Here is a 16,616-nt window from a genome sequence, read left to right on the forward strand (position 1 = left end):
TCCCTTTGATACACGGAATTACTCCTGGAAGAAATTGGAAATAGAATATTTTTAATAATAAAAGCTAAAATAATAAAAACTAAGTTCGCATGCTTACATTTTGTATTTGAAGGATTTCTCGAAGTGAGAAAGGTGAAGGTAGTTCTACATTTTTGCAAAGGAGTTTGTTGGAGTGCATGCGGCTTTTGCGTATCCCATACCTGGTAATTCTGGGTATTCACAGCTTAGTTTAGGTAAAAGTGCGCCTCATCTTCCCTCAAAATTATCCACGACCACGCAGCGTGCAAATCCACTCGTGCTAAAGTCATATATCGGTCAACTTTCAAAGTGTCAGGGTTATCTTGAATGAATCTTCAGCAGAATTTTCCAGGCAGTTGTGTAAGGCAAATCCTTGTGCACTGCAGCAACCAACAACATTGCGATTGTTTTGGTAGTGCAGCTTCACGAGAAGAACGTGTTGGGCCAAAATTAGTGCCATCACTGGTAGTGAATTTTGGAACTTTTTCTCCCCCCTCCCCTCAACTATCGCTTCCTCATGACCCGTAATGTATCCCTGCAAAGTTTCACAGCATTTGGATCACTGGATGGCTCTCCACAAACCCTTAAACAGGGATACGTTAGTTTTCATTATATATGCGCATGCACATGCAGTTAAATAAAATTTCATTTTACAATATTTACACAATAATAATAATTCCTTTATAAAACGCATATACATACATTAGGTATATACATAGTTTTACAAATTTTGCATTCAAGTGTTTCTTAATTTATTTTAATGAATTTAAATGCTGAAGGAGTAATAAATTATTTTTTTAAAATATCGAACCCTGTTGAGGCGTAATGTCTGCGCTTGCATCCTCGAAGCTTTTATTAAGTTTATGTGAAGGTGACCTCGGATAGTTATTTGGTTTGATTGCTGTGCTGGAAGGAGACTGAAACTTGATAGATCTGATATTGACCACAGCAGTAAGATAAGAAATTCATCCACACACACACACCATAATTAGGAATGTCATGACGAATTGTAGTACTGAAAATAGTGAACTACTGCTGCTACTAAAAAATTTATATAAAAAAATAATAATCAATTTCCTGCCATGTACTTTCAAGGGTTATTCAGGCTACTATGACAACACTACAGGATTAAGTTTATATCATTACTAATTTTCATCAATATTTTTATCCGAATTATTGTCAGCACTCCAAATATTAATATTTCTAAATATTACATCGTAATACTGTCGTTTCTAATATTTCGGTCTTCTATGACACTTCCGATTCACCTATATCTTGGTCTTGCTCTGGGTTTGTCTCTTTCCTGCCCTCTTGGCATCAAACTCCTCTTTTGCCAACCTCTCCTATTCTATTTAAGTGGCCAGACACCTGAGATTAGCTCTGCTGACACATTCTTGAATGCTTATAATGTCAAGTTCCTTTCTAGTATCTTCGTTTTTTAAGATGATTGTGCCATCGAAGCAATTTTTCTTAGCCCTCACATTTATTCTCCTCAATCTTTCGTCAAGTGCTTTATTTCTAACCCAACACAACTTAGAACTAGTTTGTACATTTTTCGCGCTGCTGGTTTAGTGTTTTCTCTCATTCCGTATAGATTTATTCAGTTGGCTTCCCTTCCCCAGAACATTTCTTATTCTGTTTGCCCGTTTCCAACTTTAATTTGTCTTCATCACTAAAAACTGTGCCTATAAATAACATATTTTCAGTGCTGTTCTCCGAATCCAGTTGTCCATTCACACTTCTGGTGATTGTGAAGATGTTCTTCAACTTACGACTTCAGCGTCAATAGAAAGCTTATGGCCTTTCAGATGGTTTTGCTATTTCTTCTAAATTTACGAATAACTAAATCAGATTTATGTAATCTTATTAAACTGGTACCCAGAACGCAAGATTGAAGGCCGTGCAGATAATAGTAATCCGAACTTCTGTTGGATGAGCACTTTGCCAGCCGGCAAAAGCATAATATTGATTATAAATTGTAAATAAAGTCCATAATGATTTGTATTTGAAACCAGTTAATATTATTATCAATTCTCATCCACTTCTAAAAGAAAGAAAGGTTAATGCATTAACATACTTCCTGCAAGACAAAATTTGCAAATTAATCAAACTGTGTGCATTGTGACAACATCGCATTTTAATGCGAAGTACGTAATTCCATATATTCCGGTGATATTTCGAAACACACTCTAATTTACGTATAAGTACACTGTGGAGTTCGCATATTTATGGAAAGGGAAGGAATGAAATAATAATAAATAATAATATTAGCTATAGCAAGTAATAACATGTAATTGTGATACAATGGCGAGCAGTCATCACCGCTGCAAGCCAATCTTCAATATTCGGGAATTCAATTGCAATTCGAAATCGCCTAGAACAGAAGTTAAAGTACTTACTTCGTATATACTTCATCCTCATCTATGAAATCTTCTTAACTTTAGTTTTTATCAATAACGCTTTCTTTTATGGGAGCTTAGTAAGATTGTCCTAGCAGGTGAATCAAATACTTTGCAATTAATCATATCAACAAAAGCTAATTTTTTTTTGTGTAAATGACGTAGTAACAATCGAATACGTTGTTTTGGTATTCGGCATTAGTATCATCGTTTCCTGTCATCAAATTAGGTTCCCCACCTTTTTTTTTTGTTTTTTGTTTTTTTTTTTTTGTTTACGAAATTATGTCCGAGATTATGTCCTGAATTCAAATTCTGTACGAACAACCACATTTCATTACGAACGTATTTTGGGACACAACATTTTGATTCCAAGTTCATATCAACGCGTACATTTTTTTAAATTTTTTTTTATCACCAATTTCAATAGAAAAATATGTTTGTTTTTCTTTGTACTTTTCACTCATTAAAGGCCAGGAAAATCTTGCGTTTTATTATATATTTTTTTTTAAATAACAAATATAAAGAATCGTTTGTGAAAAAACAAAGTGCTTAATATTTTTTGCAATTCGTAACTAAAAAAAGATTTGCAGTAGTCCATCTCAATTAAAAAAAAATCTCAGTATGAGATGGACTACTGCAACAATTCTTAAAAAAAAGAATTGTTTGAATTGGATTTTACTGTCTGGGATTTTTATGTATGAAATAAGAAAAACGAAGAATCATTAATTTGAAAACTGAGAAATGATTAAATAAAATAAAATAAAAATAATAAGTGAACTCAATGTCGGTGGGATGTTACATATTCAGGACTTGACAGTTTTTTTTTATTGCCACTAACTTTCAATCACGAGCTTCGCAATCGTATTCTGTACGTAAAAAAAACTGAAGAAAAAAGTCTCAATGAACATGATTCCTCACATTTCCGATATGCAAATGTTTGTAATTGCAAATAGCTGAATATGCAAAAGAGAACGCAAAAAAGAATGAAGAGAGAGAGAGAGAAAGAACGATTCGGTGTTCGTCCGTTTCGGACCTAACAAGAATGTGTAGTAAAGATGTCTGCATAAGTAAGGAAATAGATAAGAACAGAGATCTGCGGGTTTTCGAACACGCAGACCGTAGACAGGAGTATGAAGAAGAAAAAAAGGTATCTTATTATGCTTGTAGACGAACGCTAGGAGGATCAGAAACAAAGGGGTAAAGTTTGTTGCCTTGGTTAATATGTTGGGATTTAGTGAGACCTGTCTATCAGAATCGGACATACTAAATGGTATCAGCGTTTTATATCGGTTGCTAGTGATGAAGAAATGATCACCAAATAAAGACGATAGTCGCGAAAAGAGTAATCATAAGGGGAACTTTAATTATCCGAACATTGATTAAGTAACTTAAGAGAAGAACGAAATCGAATTTATGAGTCGTTGCGGGACAACTTCCTCAAGCAGCCTGTGACAGAAGGAAATCGAGGTCAAAGAGCATTAGATTTTATTATAGTGTCGGGGGGAAGGGGTTACAGTTAAAGACGTGACTATTCTGTTTACGGTTGGTGACAGTGATTATGCAGCACTCACTTGGGAAGTGAGTACAGCATTCAGAAAAGGTTACATGCTGAACTACAAAGCAGGAAATTATGAAAAATTGAGGAATGTTCTGTGCCATAGTGTCAGTTATTGGATGAGAAGGATATCGACAGCGCGTGGAAAGTGTTTAAAAAAATACTTAAATGATGTAATATGAGAATGTGTCCTATGTTTCGAAGAATAAATAGAGTCAAATGGATGTGTAATCTAATTAAGCAAGTGATTCGTAAGGAATACCGTGAGCATAAGGATGATGTCAGTTATAATAATTTTAAGCAGCAGGCCAGACGAGTCACAAGTGTTGAACGGAAAGGTAAGTCTGAGAACGAAACGAAACTGGCTCTGTAAGTTAAAGAAAAGCAAAAAGAATTCTTTTTGCTCTTCTTTAACGATTAAAATTTAATGATTGTAAATGTGCGTGCGTGTTCACTGAGCAAGTTTGCCTGTTCTGAGGGACGAAAAACCCGAGTTTCCGGGCGAAAACTCCCCTAACCTCCGTATGAGACCGGCTAACTCATCTTTCGTCGAAAGAGACCAGATAAAGGTTCATCACTTCATGGAAAGGAATCGAACCCACGTCTTTCTGACCAAAGGGCTTCGTCTGCTGGGATATGATATGAGCACGGATGCTAAAAGAATGTTCAGCTGAACTGGCTATTCCTTTGACCAGGTTATATAATTTGAGTCTCAAGACAAGCAAGATTCCAGGAATGGAAAGAATGTATGGTAATTCCATTGCACAATGGTGGTGCAAAGACCAATGTATCTAACTATCAACCAATTAGTATCTCAGGAGTGGTGGTGAAGAAGTTGGTTAGGACTCGCATTCAGAAATGGGTTCACGAATAATCTCTACTTTGCAATGAACAGCATGAGTTTACTAAGCGAAGGTCATGCTTTAGGAACTTGCTCACATTCTATAATAATGTTACCACTGAGTTAGAAAGTGGGGTGGAATGGATATACCATGATATACTTTTGGGTTTTGCTATGCAACACGGAAGACTGTTGCTTAAATTGGAGAATTTGGGTTTGGATTATTAACATAGTGGTAGTGATTTATGGTTTTAATGGTAGAAGAGCAGCAAAGGTCATATCAAAGGTTAGAGCCTTTGATACGACCTATCTGCGCCGTATCAAGAGCATTACACAAGATGAGACAATCATAAAAATCCATGATTGTCTAGCATAAACATCCATCATCGGCGTAGCCACTTACGCCCACAGCGTAAGTGGCTACGCAGAACGTGCACTAGATAAAAATGTCCAATTGTCTTGCTTGCTTGCTTGCTTTGGAGCAGACCGAACAGGTGCGAGTCGCGTTGTTTCCTAATTGCCATGGAATAGGTATATCAAACATTACTAATGCACACGGTCGAGGGATGTTTGCCTTCTTTTAACCGAAATACAGCACTTTCATCTATCGTCCATTAAAATTGACTACCGTAGCTTTCCTACACAACAAAACTAAAAGCATCTCTGGTGACCAAGCAACTTCCAACCGCATTAACAGATTTGGTGCATTTTAGGGATATCGGCCCCCTAAGTAAAGAAGAGTATATAGATCAGGGGTGTTCAACCGGTCGATCGCGGAGCGATTTTTGGTCGATCTCTTGCATATTCTTCCTTACTTACAAATTTAATTAAAACTGAAAACATGATATTTTATTTATCGTTATTTTGTATTTTTTGTAATTCGCTTTAAGTGTATTGCTATTGTTTATTTATTTTTCGTTAAAATTGTCAAATCAGTAATTTTCTTATAAGTCCGGGTAAATGAATTAATTTGGATCAGTGGAAGTCAAACAGCGAGCCGAGTGAATACGATTATAAGCAAAGTGTAAAAATTCGATTGTAGCTTAAATATTAAATATTCCAAAACACATTACATCGATTTTTTACTTAAGTCAAGGGGCTTAGGTTAAGTCCCTTGACTATGAAAATATCAATCTGTTGTTTTTTCTAACTTTGGTTTTCCAAATTAGAGAAATAAATATTTTATTCCAATATAATTTTTTTTTGTTTTTGTTGTATTAAAATAATTAGAAGTGATAAATAAATTTTTAAATACATAAAGTTTTTAGTTGTTTATTTGTGGGTAATCAGATATCAGATTGGGGGAATGTGATTTATATAATAGAGTAGATAACCGAATAACTTATATATAAGAAAGTAGATCGCCGAATAACTTTTTATAGAAAAGTAGCTTGTGTAGTAAAAAAGGTTGAACACCACTTCCCTACACCTATGTAGGGTATGTTACATGTGCATCAGATCTGGTTATACACTTGGATGAGCAAGAAAAGAAAGGAGATCCTTAGAGAAGCTGAATATACTTTTTAATTTTGTGGATGGTGTAAATATGGCCTTCGTGTACTTTTGCAGAATTTATTTTTTATTTTATTTTTCCAGTATTTCCTGAATATAAGGAATGGTTATGGTCTTATTGTAATCTTTATTTTAAAATATGAAAGATTATTACTAAATCTATAGTACATTTGTACCATGGGTGGGCTGACGATTATTTTTTAGAATCCAGTTCCTGTTTTAGCCATCTTTATAAATGCTTTGATAATCATTTGAAACTCATTTTTCAGAGCCTACTCATTAGAGCAAATTGCCAGAACTCTATTTTTGGGGGGTGCTAATGACCTTGTTTTTGTGGCAGATTGTGGTGAATCTTTGTGTATGTGTTGAACCATAAGAGAAGATGTGTGGCAAGTGTATTGAGAAAAGGAAGTGTGGTATTGTTATCAATTTCAATTGTGAATTTGAATGCATTTGTGTTGTTTAAGTGGCTTATGAAATTGTTTAAACTTTGGCGCTTATGGGATCAGATAAAAAAATATATCAACCAAACTTTTTTAGTCATTGAATCTAGAGCTCATTGCTCAAAATGTTCCACAGAAAAGTTTCTCAATATGGGAGAGAAAGTGGAGGAGCCCATAGCCATACTTTTTTAATGAAAAAGAAAACTGCTGCCCACCATCAGCAATCAACTGAATGTCCCCCTTTAAATATTTCTCTGTATCATTAATATGCAAATTAAAGAATAATGGCCTTAGTACAGAACCCTAAGGCACTCCACGAGTCACCCACGTTCGCCTAGATTCCACTTCACCATATACTACACCACTCCACCTCCATCCATGTTATCAGCTTCATATCCATTCCCATTTGCTCCAACTGTTTCTAATAATTTTCTGTGTGGTATTCTGTGAATTGCTTGGTCATTTCCCTTATTTAATTAATTCTGGTGTCATACTATCCTAAAATGTGAGTAAATTACTAAGGCAGGACTTATCTTTAACTAACTTTTCCAATACTTTAACCACCACTCCTGGGATATTACTTGTTCTGTAATTTGCTACTTCTGTTTTGGAGCCACCTTTATACAATGGAACTGTCTTAACCCTCTTTCCACTTCCTTGGCACCTCACCAGAGCTGAGACTTGGATCGTACAACTACATGAGAGCTGCTACCAACATGCCATCCAGTCTTACTGTTGTGTTCACATTAATGTTTTTCAACATGCTAAGTACCTGTTCATCTACCTCAATTGTAACAACAGTCTGTCACGTCAGCAACTGTCATCTGGATGATACACCTTTGCACAGTATCGCTCAGCAACTCAACTATTTCTTCTGCTTCTGTCACATTCCTACCATCAGTATTGATTTTAGTCATCCTTCCATAGTCATTCCTCTTATTTGCTACATAACGGAAAAAACTTTTGGATTTAACTTGGCCTGCTTAGCTAATTTTCTCTTATCTGATTTAGCCTTTCTTACTATATAGTTACCCTTTTTTCCTGCACTTTGCACTGCTCATAGGCATTCTGTGATCACCTTTTATCTTTATGTTCCCTCCACAGTATTTTCATTTTTAGCAGCTCTGTACTGTATATCTCTACACATCCATTTAATCCTCACTTGGTTTATCCTCCTGATCATTGGTGTGCAGTCTGATACTGCTTCTCTCAAACATTTTTCCATGCACTACTGACACTCTTTCCTTGTAGTTTATCATGGCACTGCTCCAAGATGCCTTATAAGTCTTCCATAATTACCTTTGTAGTTTGACATAAACTCTTTCTTGACAATATTTCATGTGTGACAACCTCCCAGAACAAGATTGTATGGTCATTCTCCCTGATTGGAGACTCAGGAACTTTTTCTGATGCTTCTGGTGTATACAATCAACTAGGACCTATAGTTACCTTTGTGTAATGGCATTTCAACTGTGAGTTGAAATGCCATTACATAAGGATAACTGTAGATGGTTCAACTCAGAGTTGACTGCATTCTCCTCTAGTACTTCTAGTTTCCCTGATTTTGCACTTCTAACCCTCACTGAACAACACTCTCTCTCCAAACATCTAACTCAAAAGCCACTCAGATGCAATCCATTAGGCATATACAAGTCCTTTCATCCATAAATTCTCCATACATCTATAAACCATTCCTCTTGCACAATCTCAATTCACAATCACAATTCTGCTTCTCAATTCAATAGCATACTCACAATCTTTACTTTCTCGCTCAACGTTTTTACTTCTATCAGTAACACTTTCACATTGCTTATTTCTCATCTTTCAAACATTTGTGCCAGCCAGAAATATAAATTTTCACTTCTTCCCTCTGGAAACTAACAGCTCCAGTAACACCCTTGATCTTCACAACTGGTATATGCTTCATCACTTTATCTTTAAATATGTCTCTTATAATCAAATTTCTATATGATACCTTCTCCTTACCCCAGTTTCTCGTACTTTCATACTCTTTCCATCACTTTTTCTTTCATTCTCCCTCCTGATGTACCACACAACAGTCATTTCTCCATTTATTCTGGCTCATTTTTTTCCTGTGAAGGATGTCACTGCACACTATTTTGCTCTTTACTGTCACCTCATCATTCACGTTATCCTTGGCCATTTCTTTCATACTCTCATGTGAAATTCCTCGTAATGAACTCAGTGAACAAGGAAGCATTGGCTGGCATTTTGCTTGTATGCATCAGTGGCATAAAAAAAATGCTTTCTGAATGTTATCATATTAAAATTCATGAACACACACACACACTCAGCTTTACAGTCTAAAGTATGTAAAATACTACCCAAAATAATTTCTAAAATTACTAATATTCACTTATCTGTAAGACATGTATCACCACTACTACTGTGCACTATGCTAGTGCTACCATATACCATTTATCTTTTTGTGCCAGGGCAACTGCTTTTGTCTTGCTATTCATCTGTATAAATAATACTTGATCAACCATGTATTTCAAGATTTTTAGTAGTTATAAGGAATATTTAAATCAATTTAGTAAAGTATATTTTTTTTAAGTACCAAAGTAGATAAATTTTGTTTTTCATATTTTATATATTGTAGATGAAGGTAAATGGAGCCCTCACAAAGTGGAGCTGGTTTTATGGACCCATTTTCTTGCCCGAGAATTGAAACCTTCTCTCTTAAATGACATGCCTGCCCCTGAAAATGTCACATCTAATGGAAAAGATGAAGGGCACTCTACTGACAAAAAAGATCAACTTGATAAAGGTAATACCTCTGAAAAGAATAAAGAAGAGCCAGAAGGAAGTGAGAATTCATCTGATAGCTTTGCTAATAATGGATCTCAAAATAACTCTAGTGGAGACAATTGTGGAAGTGGTGAGCCTGATCTCCACTCTAATAATGGCAGGGCCAGTGAAAATGACAGCGTAGAAGAGCCACCAAGTAAGAAAATCTGTGTGTAGGTATAGGTGTTTCCAGAGGCCTTGTGCAAGCCCAGCTCCAATTACACTCATCTGTTCTTAATTTTTACCATGGACAGAATTCGTGTAAAAATAACTATTCAGAGACTCCTATTTTTCTATCTTGTTCACCCTCATTTTAGAGCTATTACTTACAGTCCAAGTTGCAAGGTTTGTGTCATTGTTCATGTGGAAAGGATTTTAAAAAATACAAAAAAAAAAACCACCAAAGACTTGCTTAATTAATTTCTTCCATTATCTCTAGTGCTTGAGAAATGTATTCATTTATAGTTGGATACTGGTGTCAGAACTTTTTTGTAGACCCTTTATTTTTTACTAGACTATAATGCAAACTCTCAGGGCTAGTAATCTTGTTTTTTAATGTCCTGATGTTTAATCCTGTTCTGCTAAAATAGAAACATAATATACTCTTAATAGTATGTGTAAATTTTGGTATATCTTCATGTGTTTTTTATTATTATTATTATCATCGTTAAACTGTTAACTCGTGGATGTTTTTCATTGCTTGTAGTTCACATTTACATTCATGACATTTAGTCTCATTCGTTTTCTATGAGACAACATAATAACCATAATATTATTTATGATATTTGTTATCAGAAAACAAATATTCTTTGTTGAAGTATTTTTGTAAACTCCAGATGAACGAATGAAACAATTAAATAAGCTATCTAAAATTTAATAGCAGTGGTCAGTATTAATTTTATATATATAAAAGCTGAAATAATATTTTTTTTTCTGATTTGCATTAATGAAACATTCATTTGAAATGGGTTTTTAACATTGAGATTATTTTTGAGTCAGTACTGAATAGAAAATATATACACATCAGTATTATCTGTGGATAAATGTGCAGTAAAAATTACTGAGCAGAAAATTATGTTGATGTGCAATTTTCATATGCTAAGGCTGTACTGGTTACCATTACCTAAGCTTACAGTGCTACTCAGAATAATTTTCAAATATTTGTAATAACAAAACGTATTTGAGGTAAATTCATTATCCCATTGACAAGATTGGGTGATCGCAAAAAGAAAAAGAAAAGAAAATAAAATAAATTTAGAGAAGTTATATGCCACTAAATACTGCCAAACATTCCTTTCCACTGTTGGGAGGAACATTTGCATACATTGCCTTCTTGTTCTTTGCCATGTGATGTGTTTTTGGACTTTGCATATCTTCTTCCCAACATCCTTCCATTTAGCCATTTGCTGGCTAATTTTGATACTTCCAAAGCTACATTTTGCTGTACTGGCATCCCTATCTTTTTTGCTTCATGTATATGTAAATATATATGACATTTTCTGGTTGTCAAGATATCTGAATTTTTATATCACTAAATGCTTTCTGCATGCATAAATCACTTTTAAAGTTTTACATATTAACTACTATATTTGTAAGAAGCTAAAATATTCAGTTAAAATGTTAGATTGTTTTGTAACAGACTGTAGCATTAATGCTGTTTAACATATAGTACTAGTTTTAAAAACTGGTTAACCAAATCAGGGCTGTTTTACCTCATGTTTAAATGTACTCTGTTACAACTTCACTTTGTGCAACATCTCTTTACCTCAAGCGTGATAAGTTAACAGTTGTTGTCATACTAATATTGTAATTTAATTTGTGAAGTGTATGTGTATCGGAGTAATTGGGATTTAATGCTGGTTTCACAATGGCAATTCAAATATGAAAATGCATTCAAAAATTTATTTTCACACAAAAGTTGTAGATATTATGAACTTGTCAGACAGCCAGCCTGTGGAATGCATTCATTTTGGCATTAAGTTCATTCAGTTCACATAGCTAAACATACTGAACTCAGGGTACTATGGTTTTGACAGTTTACCTAACTGTAATTAATTAATTAGTTCTATTTTAATTAGTCATATATAGTCCAACAAACCACGTCATGAATGGTAAACATGCGTTTGTTAAACATAAAGATAATGAAATGTTCAACTTTTGGCAACATTAACTTACCATAGAAGTAGAAAGTATTTTACCTTGGGTATAATAAATGTTAAAAATACCAAGCTATTTTAAACCTGATTTTACTCCATTTCCCAAGTAAGCAAACAGACAAACAAGTCAAGTTTGTGCCTGCACATATTGGAAGCCTAGCTGACCCTCAAAGTAGTGCAAGACCAAGGCAACTCTTGGTAAAAGTAGAATTAAGCTCTGATCACTAATCTTAATATTTACCCTTAATGCAAAGCACATCTCCTGGAGGAGATGTATGATGTTTTGTATTACCGGTCTGGGTAGTGGCCCCTTGCCTTTAATACAAAACATCATACATCACCTCCAGGAGATGTGCTTTGCATTAAGGGTAAATATTAAGATTAGTGATCAGAGCTTAATTCTACTTTTACCAAGAGTTGCCTTGGTCTTGCACTACTTTGAAGGTTAGCTAGACTTCCAATATGTGCAGGCCCAAACTTGACTTGTTTGTCTGTTTGCTTACTTGGGAAATGGAGTAAAACCAGGTTTAAAATATCTTGGTATTTTTAACATTAACTTACCATCTTTGAGAAACCTAAAACACTGGAAGAGAATAACAAAAATATAAGAAACTTGTCTGCTTCAGTTTGGTCCTTCATAATAAGGCTTAATGAAAAGCAGTGATGCAGACACATACACCATGTTTCAAGATGACAAGCTGTAAACAACATTCATATGAAACAAGGTGCACAATAGTAGAGAATGGATATCCATTTATCCTTTGAAGTTATGGACATGTGTGCTATAATACAATGTGTTTACTTCTCCTATGTGGATGTTAATGTTGCTGAAATGTTAAACCGTGCATAAATTCTTGTTTAGTTAATACAAGTTGATCCTTTGAAGACCTCATAATGTACATCTTTTTTTTTTTTAATTTAGGTAATCTGTGGACAACCAGCTGAATGACTTTTGATATTTCATTACCTTATATTTTTTTGTATTCATTATATTCTTAATTTATATGAGGGACTTATCCAAAGTAAAAAGTATTACTATGAAATTGATTTTTCAGTATAGGTTAAAACAACATTCATATGAAACATATATCAGAGTCAAACTAAATAAACTGCTTTATCTAAAATCATTGGGCTCTCTACATGTAACAAAAAAGGAGTAGCAGCAATTGGGGCAGGGAAGGCAAATATTTAAAATTAATAATAATAATATTTGCAAAGATTTATATTTCTGTGTATGAGTAGTAATATAGTACAGTTAATGGGGTAATTAAGGTTTCTTGATCCATTTCATTATTTAAAATCAATCTTTTCTAATTTACTTCAATTAAAATAACTCATTATTTATAATGATTATTTCTTTTTAAACTTGTTTTTTTTTCTCTCTTTTCTAATGACAAAATTATATTTTTGAGGCAGTACTAGGGGAGAAATAAATAATATTATGATTATTATTTGTCTTTCTACCATTAACAGTTCTGTAGCCTCACTCATTGTCATCATCCCAATACCTAATGTAGTTCTCCTTACTGCCCACACTACCTCATCCTTCATAATCCAACTGCCTATAATACCTACACTGCCTATTAGTGTTATATGCACATCTGTTATTTTGTGGTACCTATACTATCCCCGGTGCCTAAAGCTACCTCAGCACACTTTTACATTCTTATATCCATAAAACTCGATATAATGATAGAGCAATTTACAAAAGAGTTGTTTGATTGCTGTGTATTATTGATACCTGCATTGAGCTGTTTTCTTCACCACTAATGTATGTATGCTCTCAAGTTGTATTTGTCTGAGAGCAGCATGGGGAAATTTTGGAGCAAGAAAGGGAGAAAGAGAAAATCTGTGGAAGTAGGAAAAAAAATCCAAAGCACAAATAGCAATCTCTTAAAGTCATAATATAATGATGATGGACAGCTGAAAACATTTAAAATATTAGTGAGTGATTTCCAAAATCAGTTACCTGAAATAACTTAAGCTCCTTATATTACAATCTGTTAAAATTCAAATGTTTTGCTTCCATATCATTAAATGTTTGAAATTTGTGATAGTACAATTTTAATTTCAAAACAGAGTAGATCGATTAAAATATTTTGAAAGTAATCTTAGTAATGTGTATATAAGAAACATTGTGTATTCATTAATTGAATTTATACATCTCAGTTTTAATATTATTTTATAAAATAGCCATAAAAATTATTTCTGTATGTATATATTTATTTATTTGTTTTTATTGAGGGGCATTTTTTTTCTTTTATAAATTATGTTGTAAATTAGTAACTTTTTTATTATCAAAGAATATTGTTATAGTTAAAATATGTTCATTACTTCAGTTAAATGTATATTATTCTTTCAGTTTTTTTAAGCTATATGAAAGAAATATAGAAATATTTCTTTCACTGAAGGCTAGATGCTACATTGTTAACATGCCATTACTAACATCACAATTAGAAATTCTAGAAAAGAAAAAATTTGAAGTTGTATATTCTGATAACAAGCAATATATAATAACACTAAGTATTGATTGCTTATGATAATTCAAAACTTCTGGAATTTCATTCCCTGTGGCTATAGTAGTCCAGCAGGTTGCAAAGTGGATGGAATCTGTAATGTGGTAGATATTTTGTATATAAAGTTGAGAAGACTGCCTCAAAACTTTGACTTTGAAAATCATTAAATTGGATTTGTATAGAGATTACCTCAGCCACTAACTATACACAGCCAATTTCTGTCCAGTTGATGTGTTTAAATAAGATTACCTTTAATAGATATTAAGGCACTGGCAAGGCTGATTGTAACCGAACAACAATGACTGAAATTATTAAAAAAAAGAGTAAAATAAAAAATGCATTCCTAACGAAGCCAAATGATGTCTGGACTTTTTTTTAATATAAAAAGAACAAATTTTTCAATGGATATTCATCTTCTGCTTCACGTCATATAAGCTACCTCCCTTTTTATGACTGGATGTATTTATGAGAGGTCTATAAATATTTATATTCACATTTTATAGGCAGAATGAATTTACAATCTGCATAAGCTGGATGTAGAAGATCACCATATAACCAACTGCATGAGCACTTATCTGCAGCTAATCACATCATAAAATTTTACAGTATTATTATATTTATAATGTAATATTTATGATATTACTGGAGACTGTGGCATGACAAAAAAAAGTTAAAATATATACTTATATATATATATATATATCGACAACAGTGTAATATATGTTAATCCATCCAATCCATTTTAAAAATGTTATCTTACTGATATGCTTTTCATCTGTATTAAACATATTTTGAATTGTGATTGTGAATGTCATCAGTATTATTAACCTAGTGGTATGTGAAATATTTGTGCCCTTTGCTTCTAATTACAACACTCCTTAAAATAAACTGCTACTGACTAAATTTTGATTTATAATTTATGCCTATAATTTATTTCCTTTTAATAAATAAGCTTGAAAAGCAAAAAGGTTTTCTTAAACGATTTTGTTAGATATAAATCAGTCTCTGATTGCTACTGGAGATATTTAGTTATTATGAAGTATCGTGTAACTGTCTTCTGTATAACTAAACTAATATTATTAAAATAAAATATGTCCATTCATTTCCAGAACATTTAAACTGTTTTTTAGTTCTCCCATCACAAATGTTTTGTATCTGTTTATAGATAATAAAATGTTTGTAATATGTCTGCAAATAAGTTGAGGTATAAAATGATTATAAAGATTTCATGAAAATAAATCTCTCCCACTTTCTTTGAACTAATGATATTTATTAATTCATTGATTGTATTTGTTAAAAATGAAGAAATTATCATAAGGAAATTATTAGAGAATGTTAAGTACTTAGAACCATGAAAAAATCATCCTTTAAAAAAAGCTTTTTATTCATAAGTAAAACTTGGAATTATTAATGAAATCATGTATAAATGATCATTAGTAGAATTTAGAATAATAGAGAATGTAAATACTTATTCATTCCTGTGATGCTTCACTGGACAATGATACAACCCTTAAATTTTCTCTTTGAATTTCAGTGTGCTATCTGCTTATCATCCTCTGCTGTTATTACCTCATTGTGCACTACACCTCATGTATGGTATATGGTTAGTGAGACATTTACTCATCATGACTTAGAGATGTTTTTTCACATTTAAATGTTCGTAAGCATCCACCTGTAGAGAGTGGAGTGGCCTTCTAAGATCTCAGAAAATTCCACAGTTTGTGATGGTAATGTTATTTTATATCAACTTTTCAGAATCATTTATTTGTTCCAGTGTACTGTTGTCACTGCATTTAAAGAGAGGAGGTATCTTTAAGTTATAGTTCTAGTAAAATAAACTTCGTTTAGGATGTTGATTTTTTAGAAAATGTAGTATTAAAGGTGGAAATAAACGTTTTCAGTAAATGAATTTTTTTCTGAAAAGCCATATACATTACAAATTTTTTCATAACAAATACAATAAGATGGTTGTTTATAGCATTATTGAGTTTCCATATTACATCATTCTTTATACAGCTAATAATTAAGTAGCCCATTATGAAGTGATATTCATATTCTAGCAAATTTTATAATTTATGTAATATTAACATAATAAAGAAATGAAAATATCCATTAATTTAAAGGTTTTTGGAATGCCTATAGCTTGAGAGAGAGAGAGGTTGCGATAGGCATGTTTAAGCCTGCCACAAAGTCTAGGGGTCATGGTGATCACATGATTATAGCATGTATAGATATACCTATGCTACTGTGAGTAACAATGAGAAGTAAACTGAATTTGAGAGGAAACAATACACAAGATGCCAAGACTTTCAGTTAATAAGCTCATAAATATATGAGGGTGATCTGAAAAGTTCTTGGCCTAACA

General features: G+C 33.0%; 1 protein-coding gene across 1 annotated transcript in view; it reads left to right on the top strand.

Annotated features, from left to right (window-relative positions):
- The window catches only part of LOC150097200 (uncharacterized), a 191,675-nt gene extending 179,862 nt beyond the window's left edge, over window positions 1–11,813 (top strand). Inside the window, exon 5 of the mRNA XM_090407716.1 lies at window positions 9,392–11,813. Within this exon, the coding sequence (XP_090263842.1) occupies window positions 9,392–9,756 (365 nt within the window). The 3' untranslated portion in view covers window positions 9,757–11,813. The remainder of the gene's footprint in view (window positions 1–9,391) is intronic.
- The last annotated feature ends 4,803 nt before the right edge of the window (window positions 11,814–16,616 follow it).

Source organism: Typopeltis vanoorti, chromosome 17 (assembly GCF_054136105.1).
Source record: "Typopeltis vanoorti isolate ZY-2024b chromosome 17, IOZ_Tvanoo_1.0, whole genome shotgun sequence".
Taxonomy (NCBI): domain Eukaryota; kingdom Metazoa; phylum Arthropoda; class Arachnida; order Uropygi; family Thelyphonidae; genus Typopeltis; species Typopeltis vanoorti.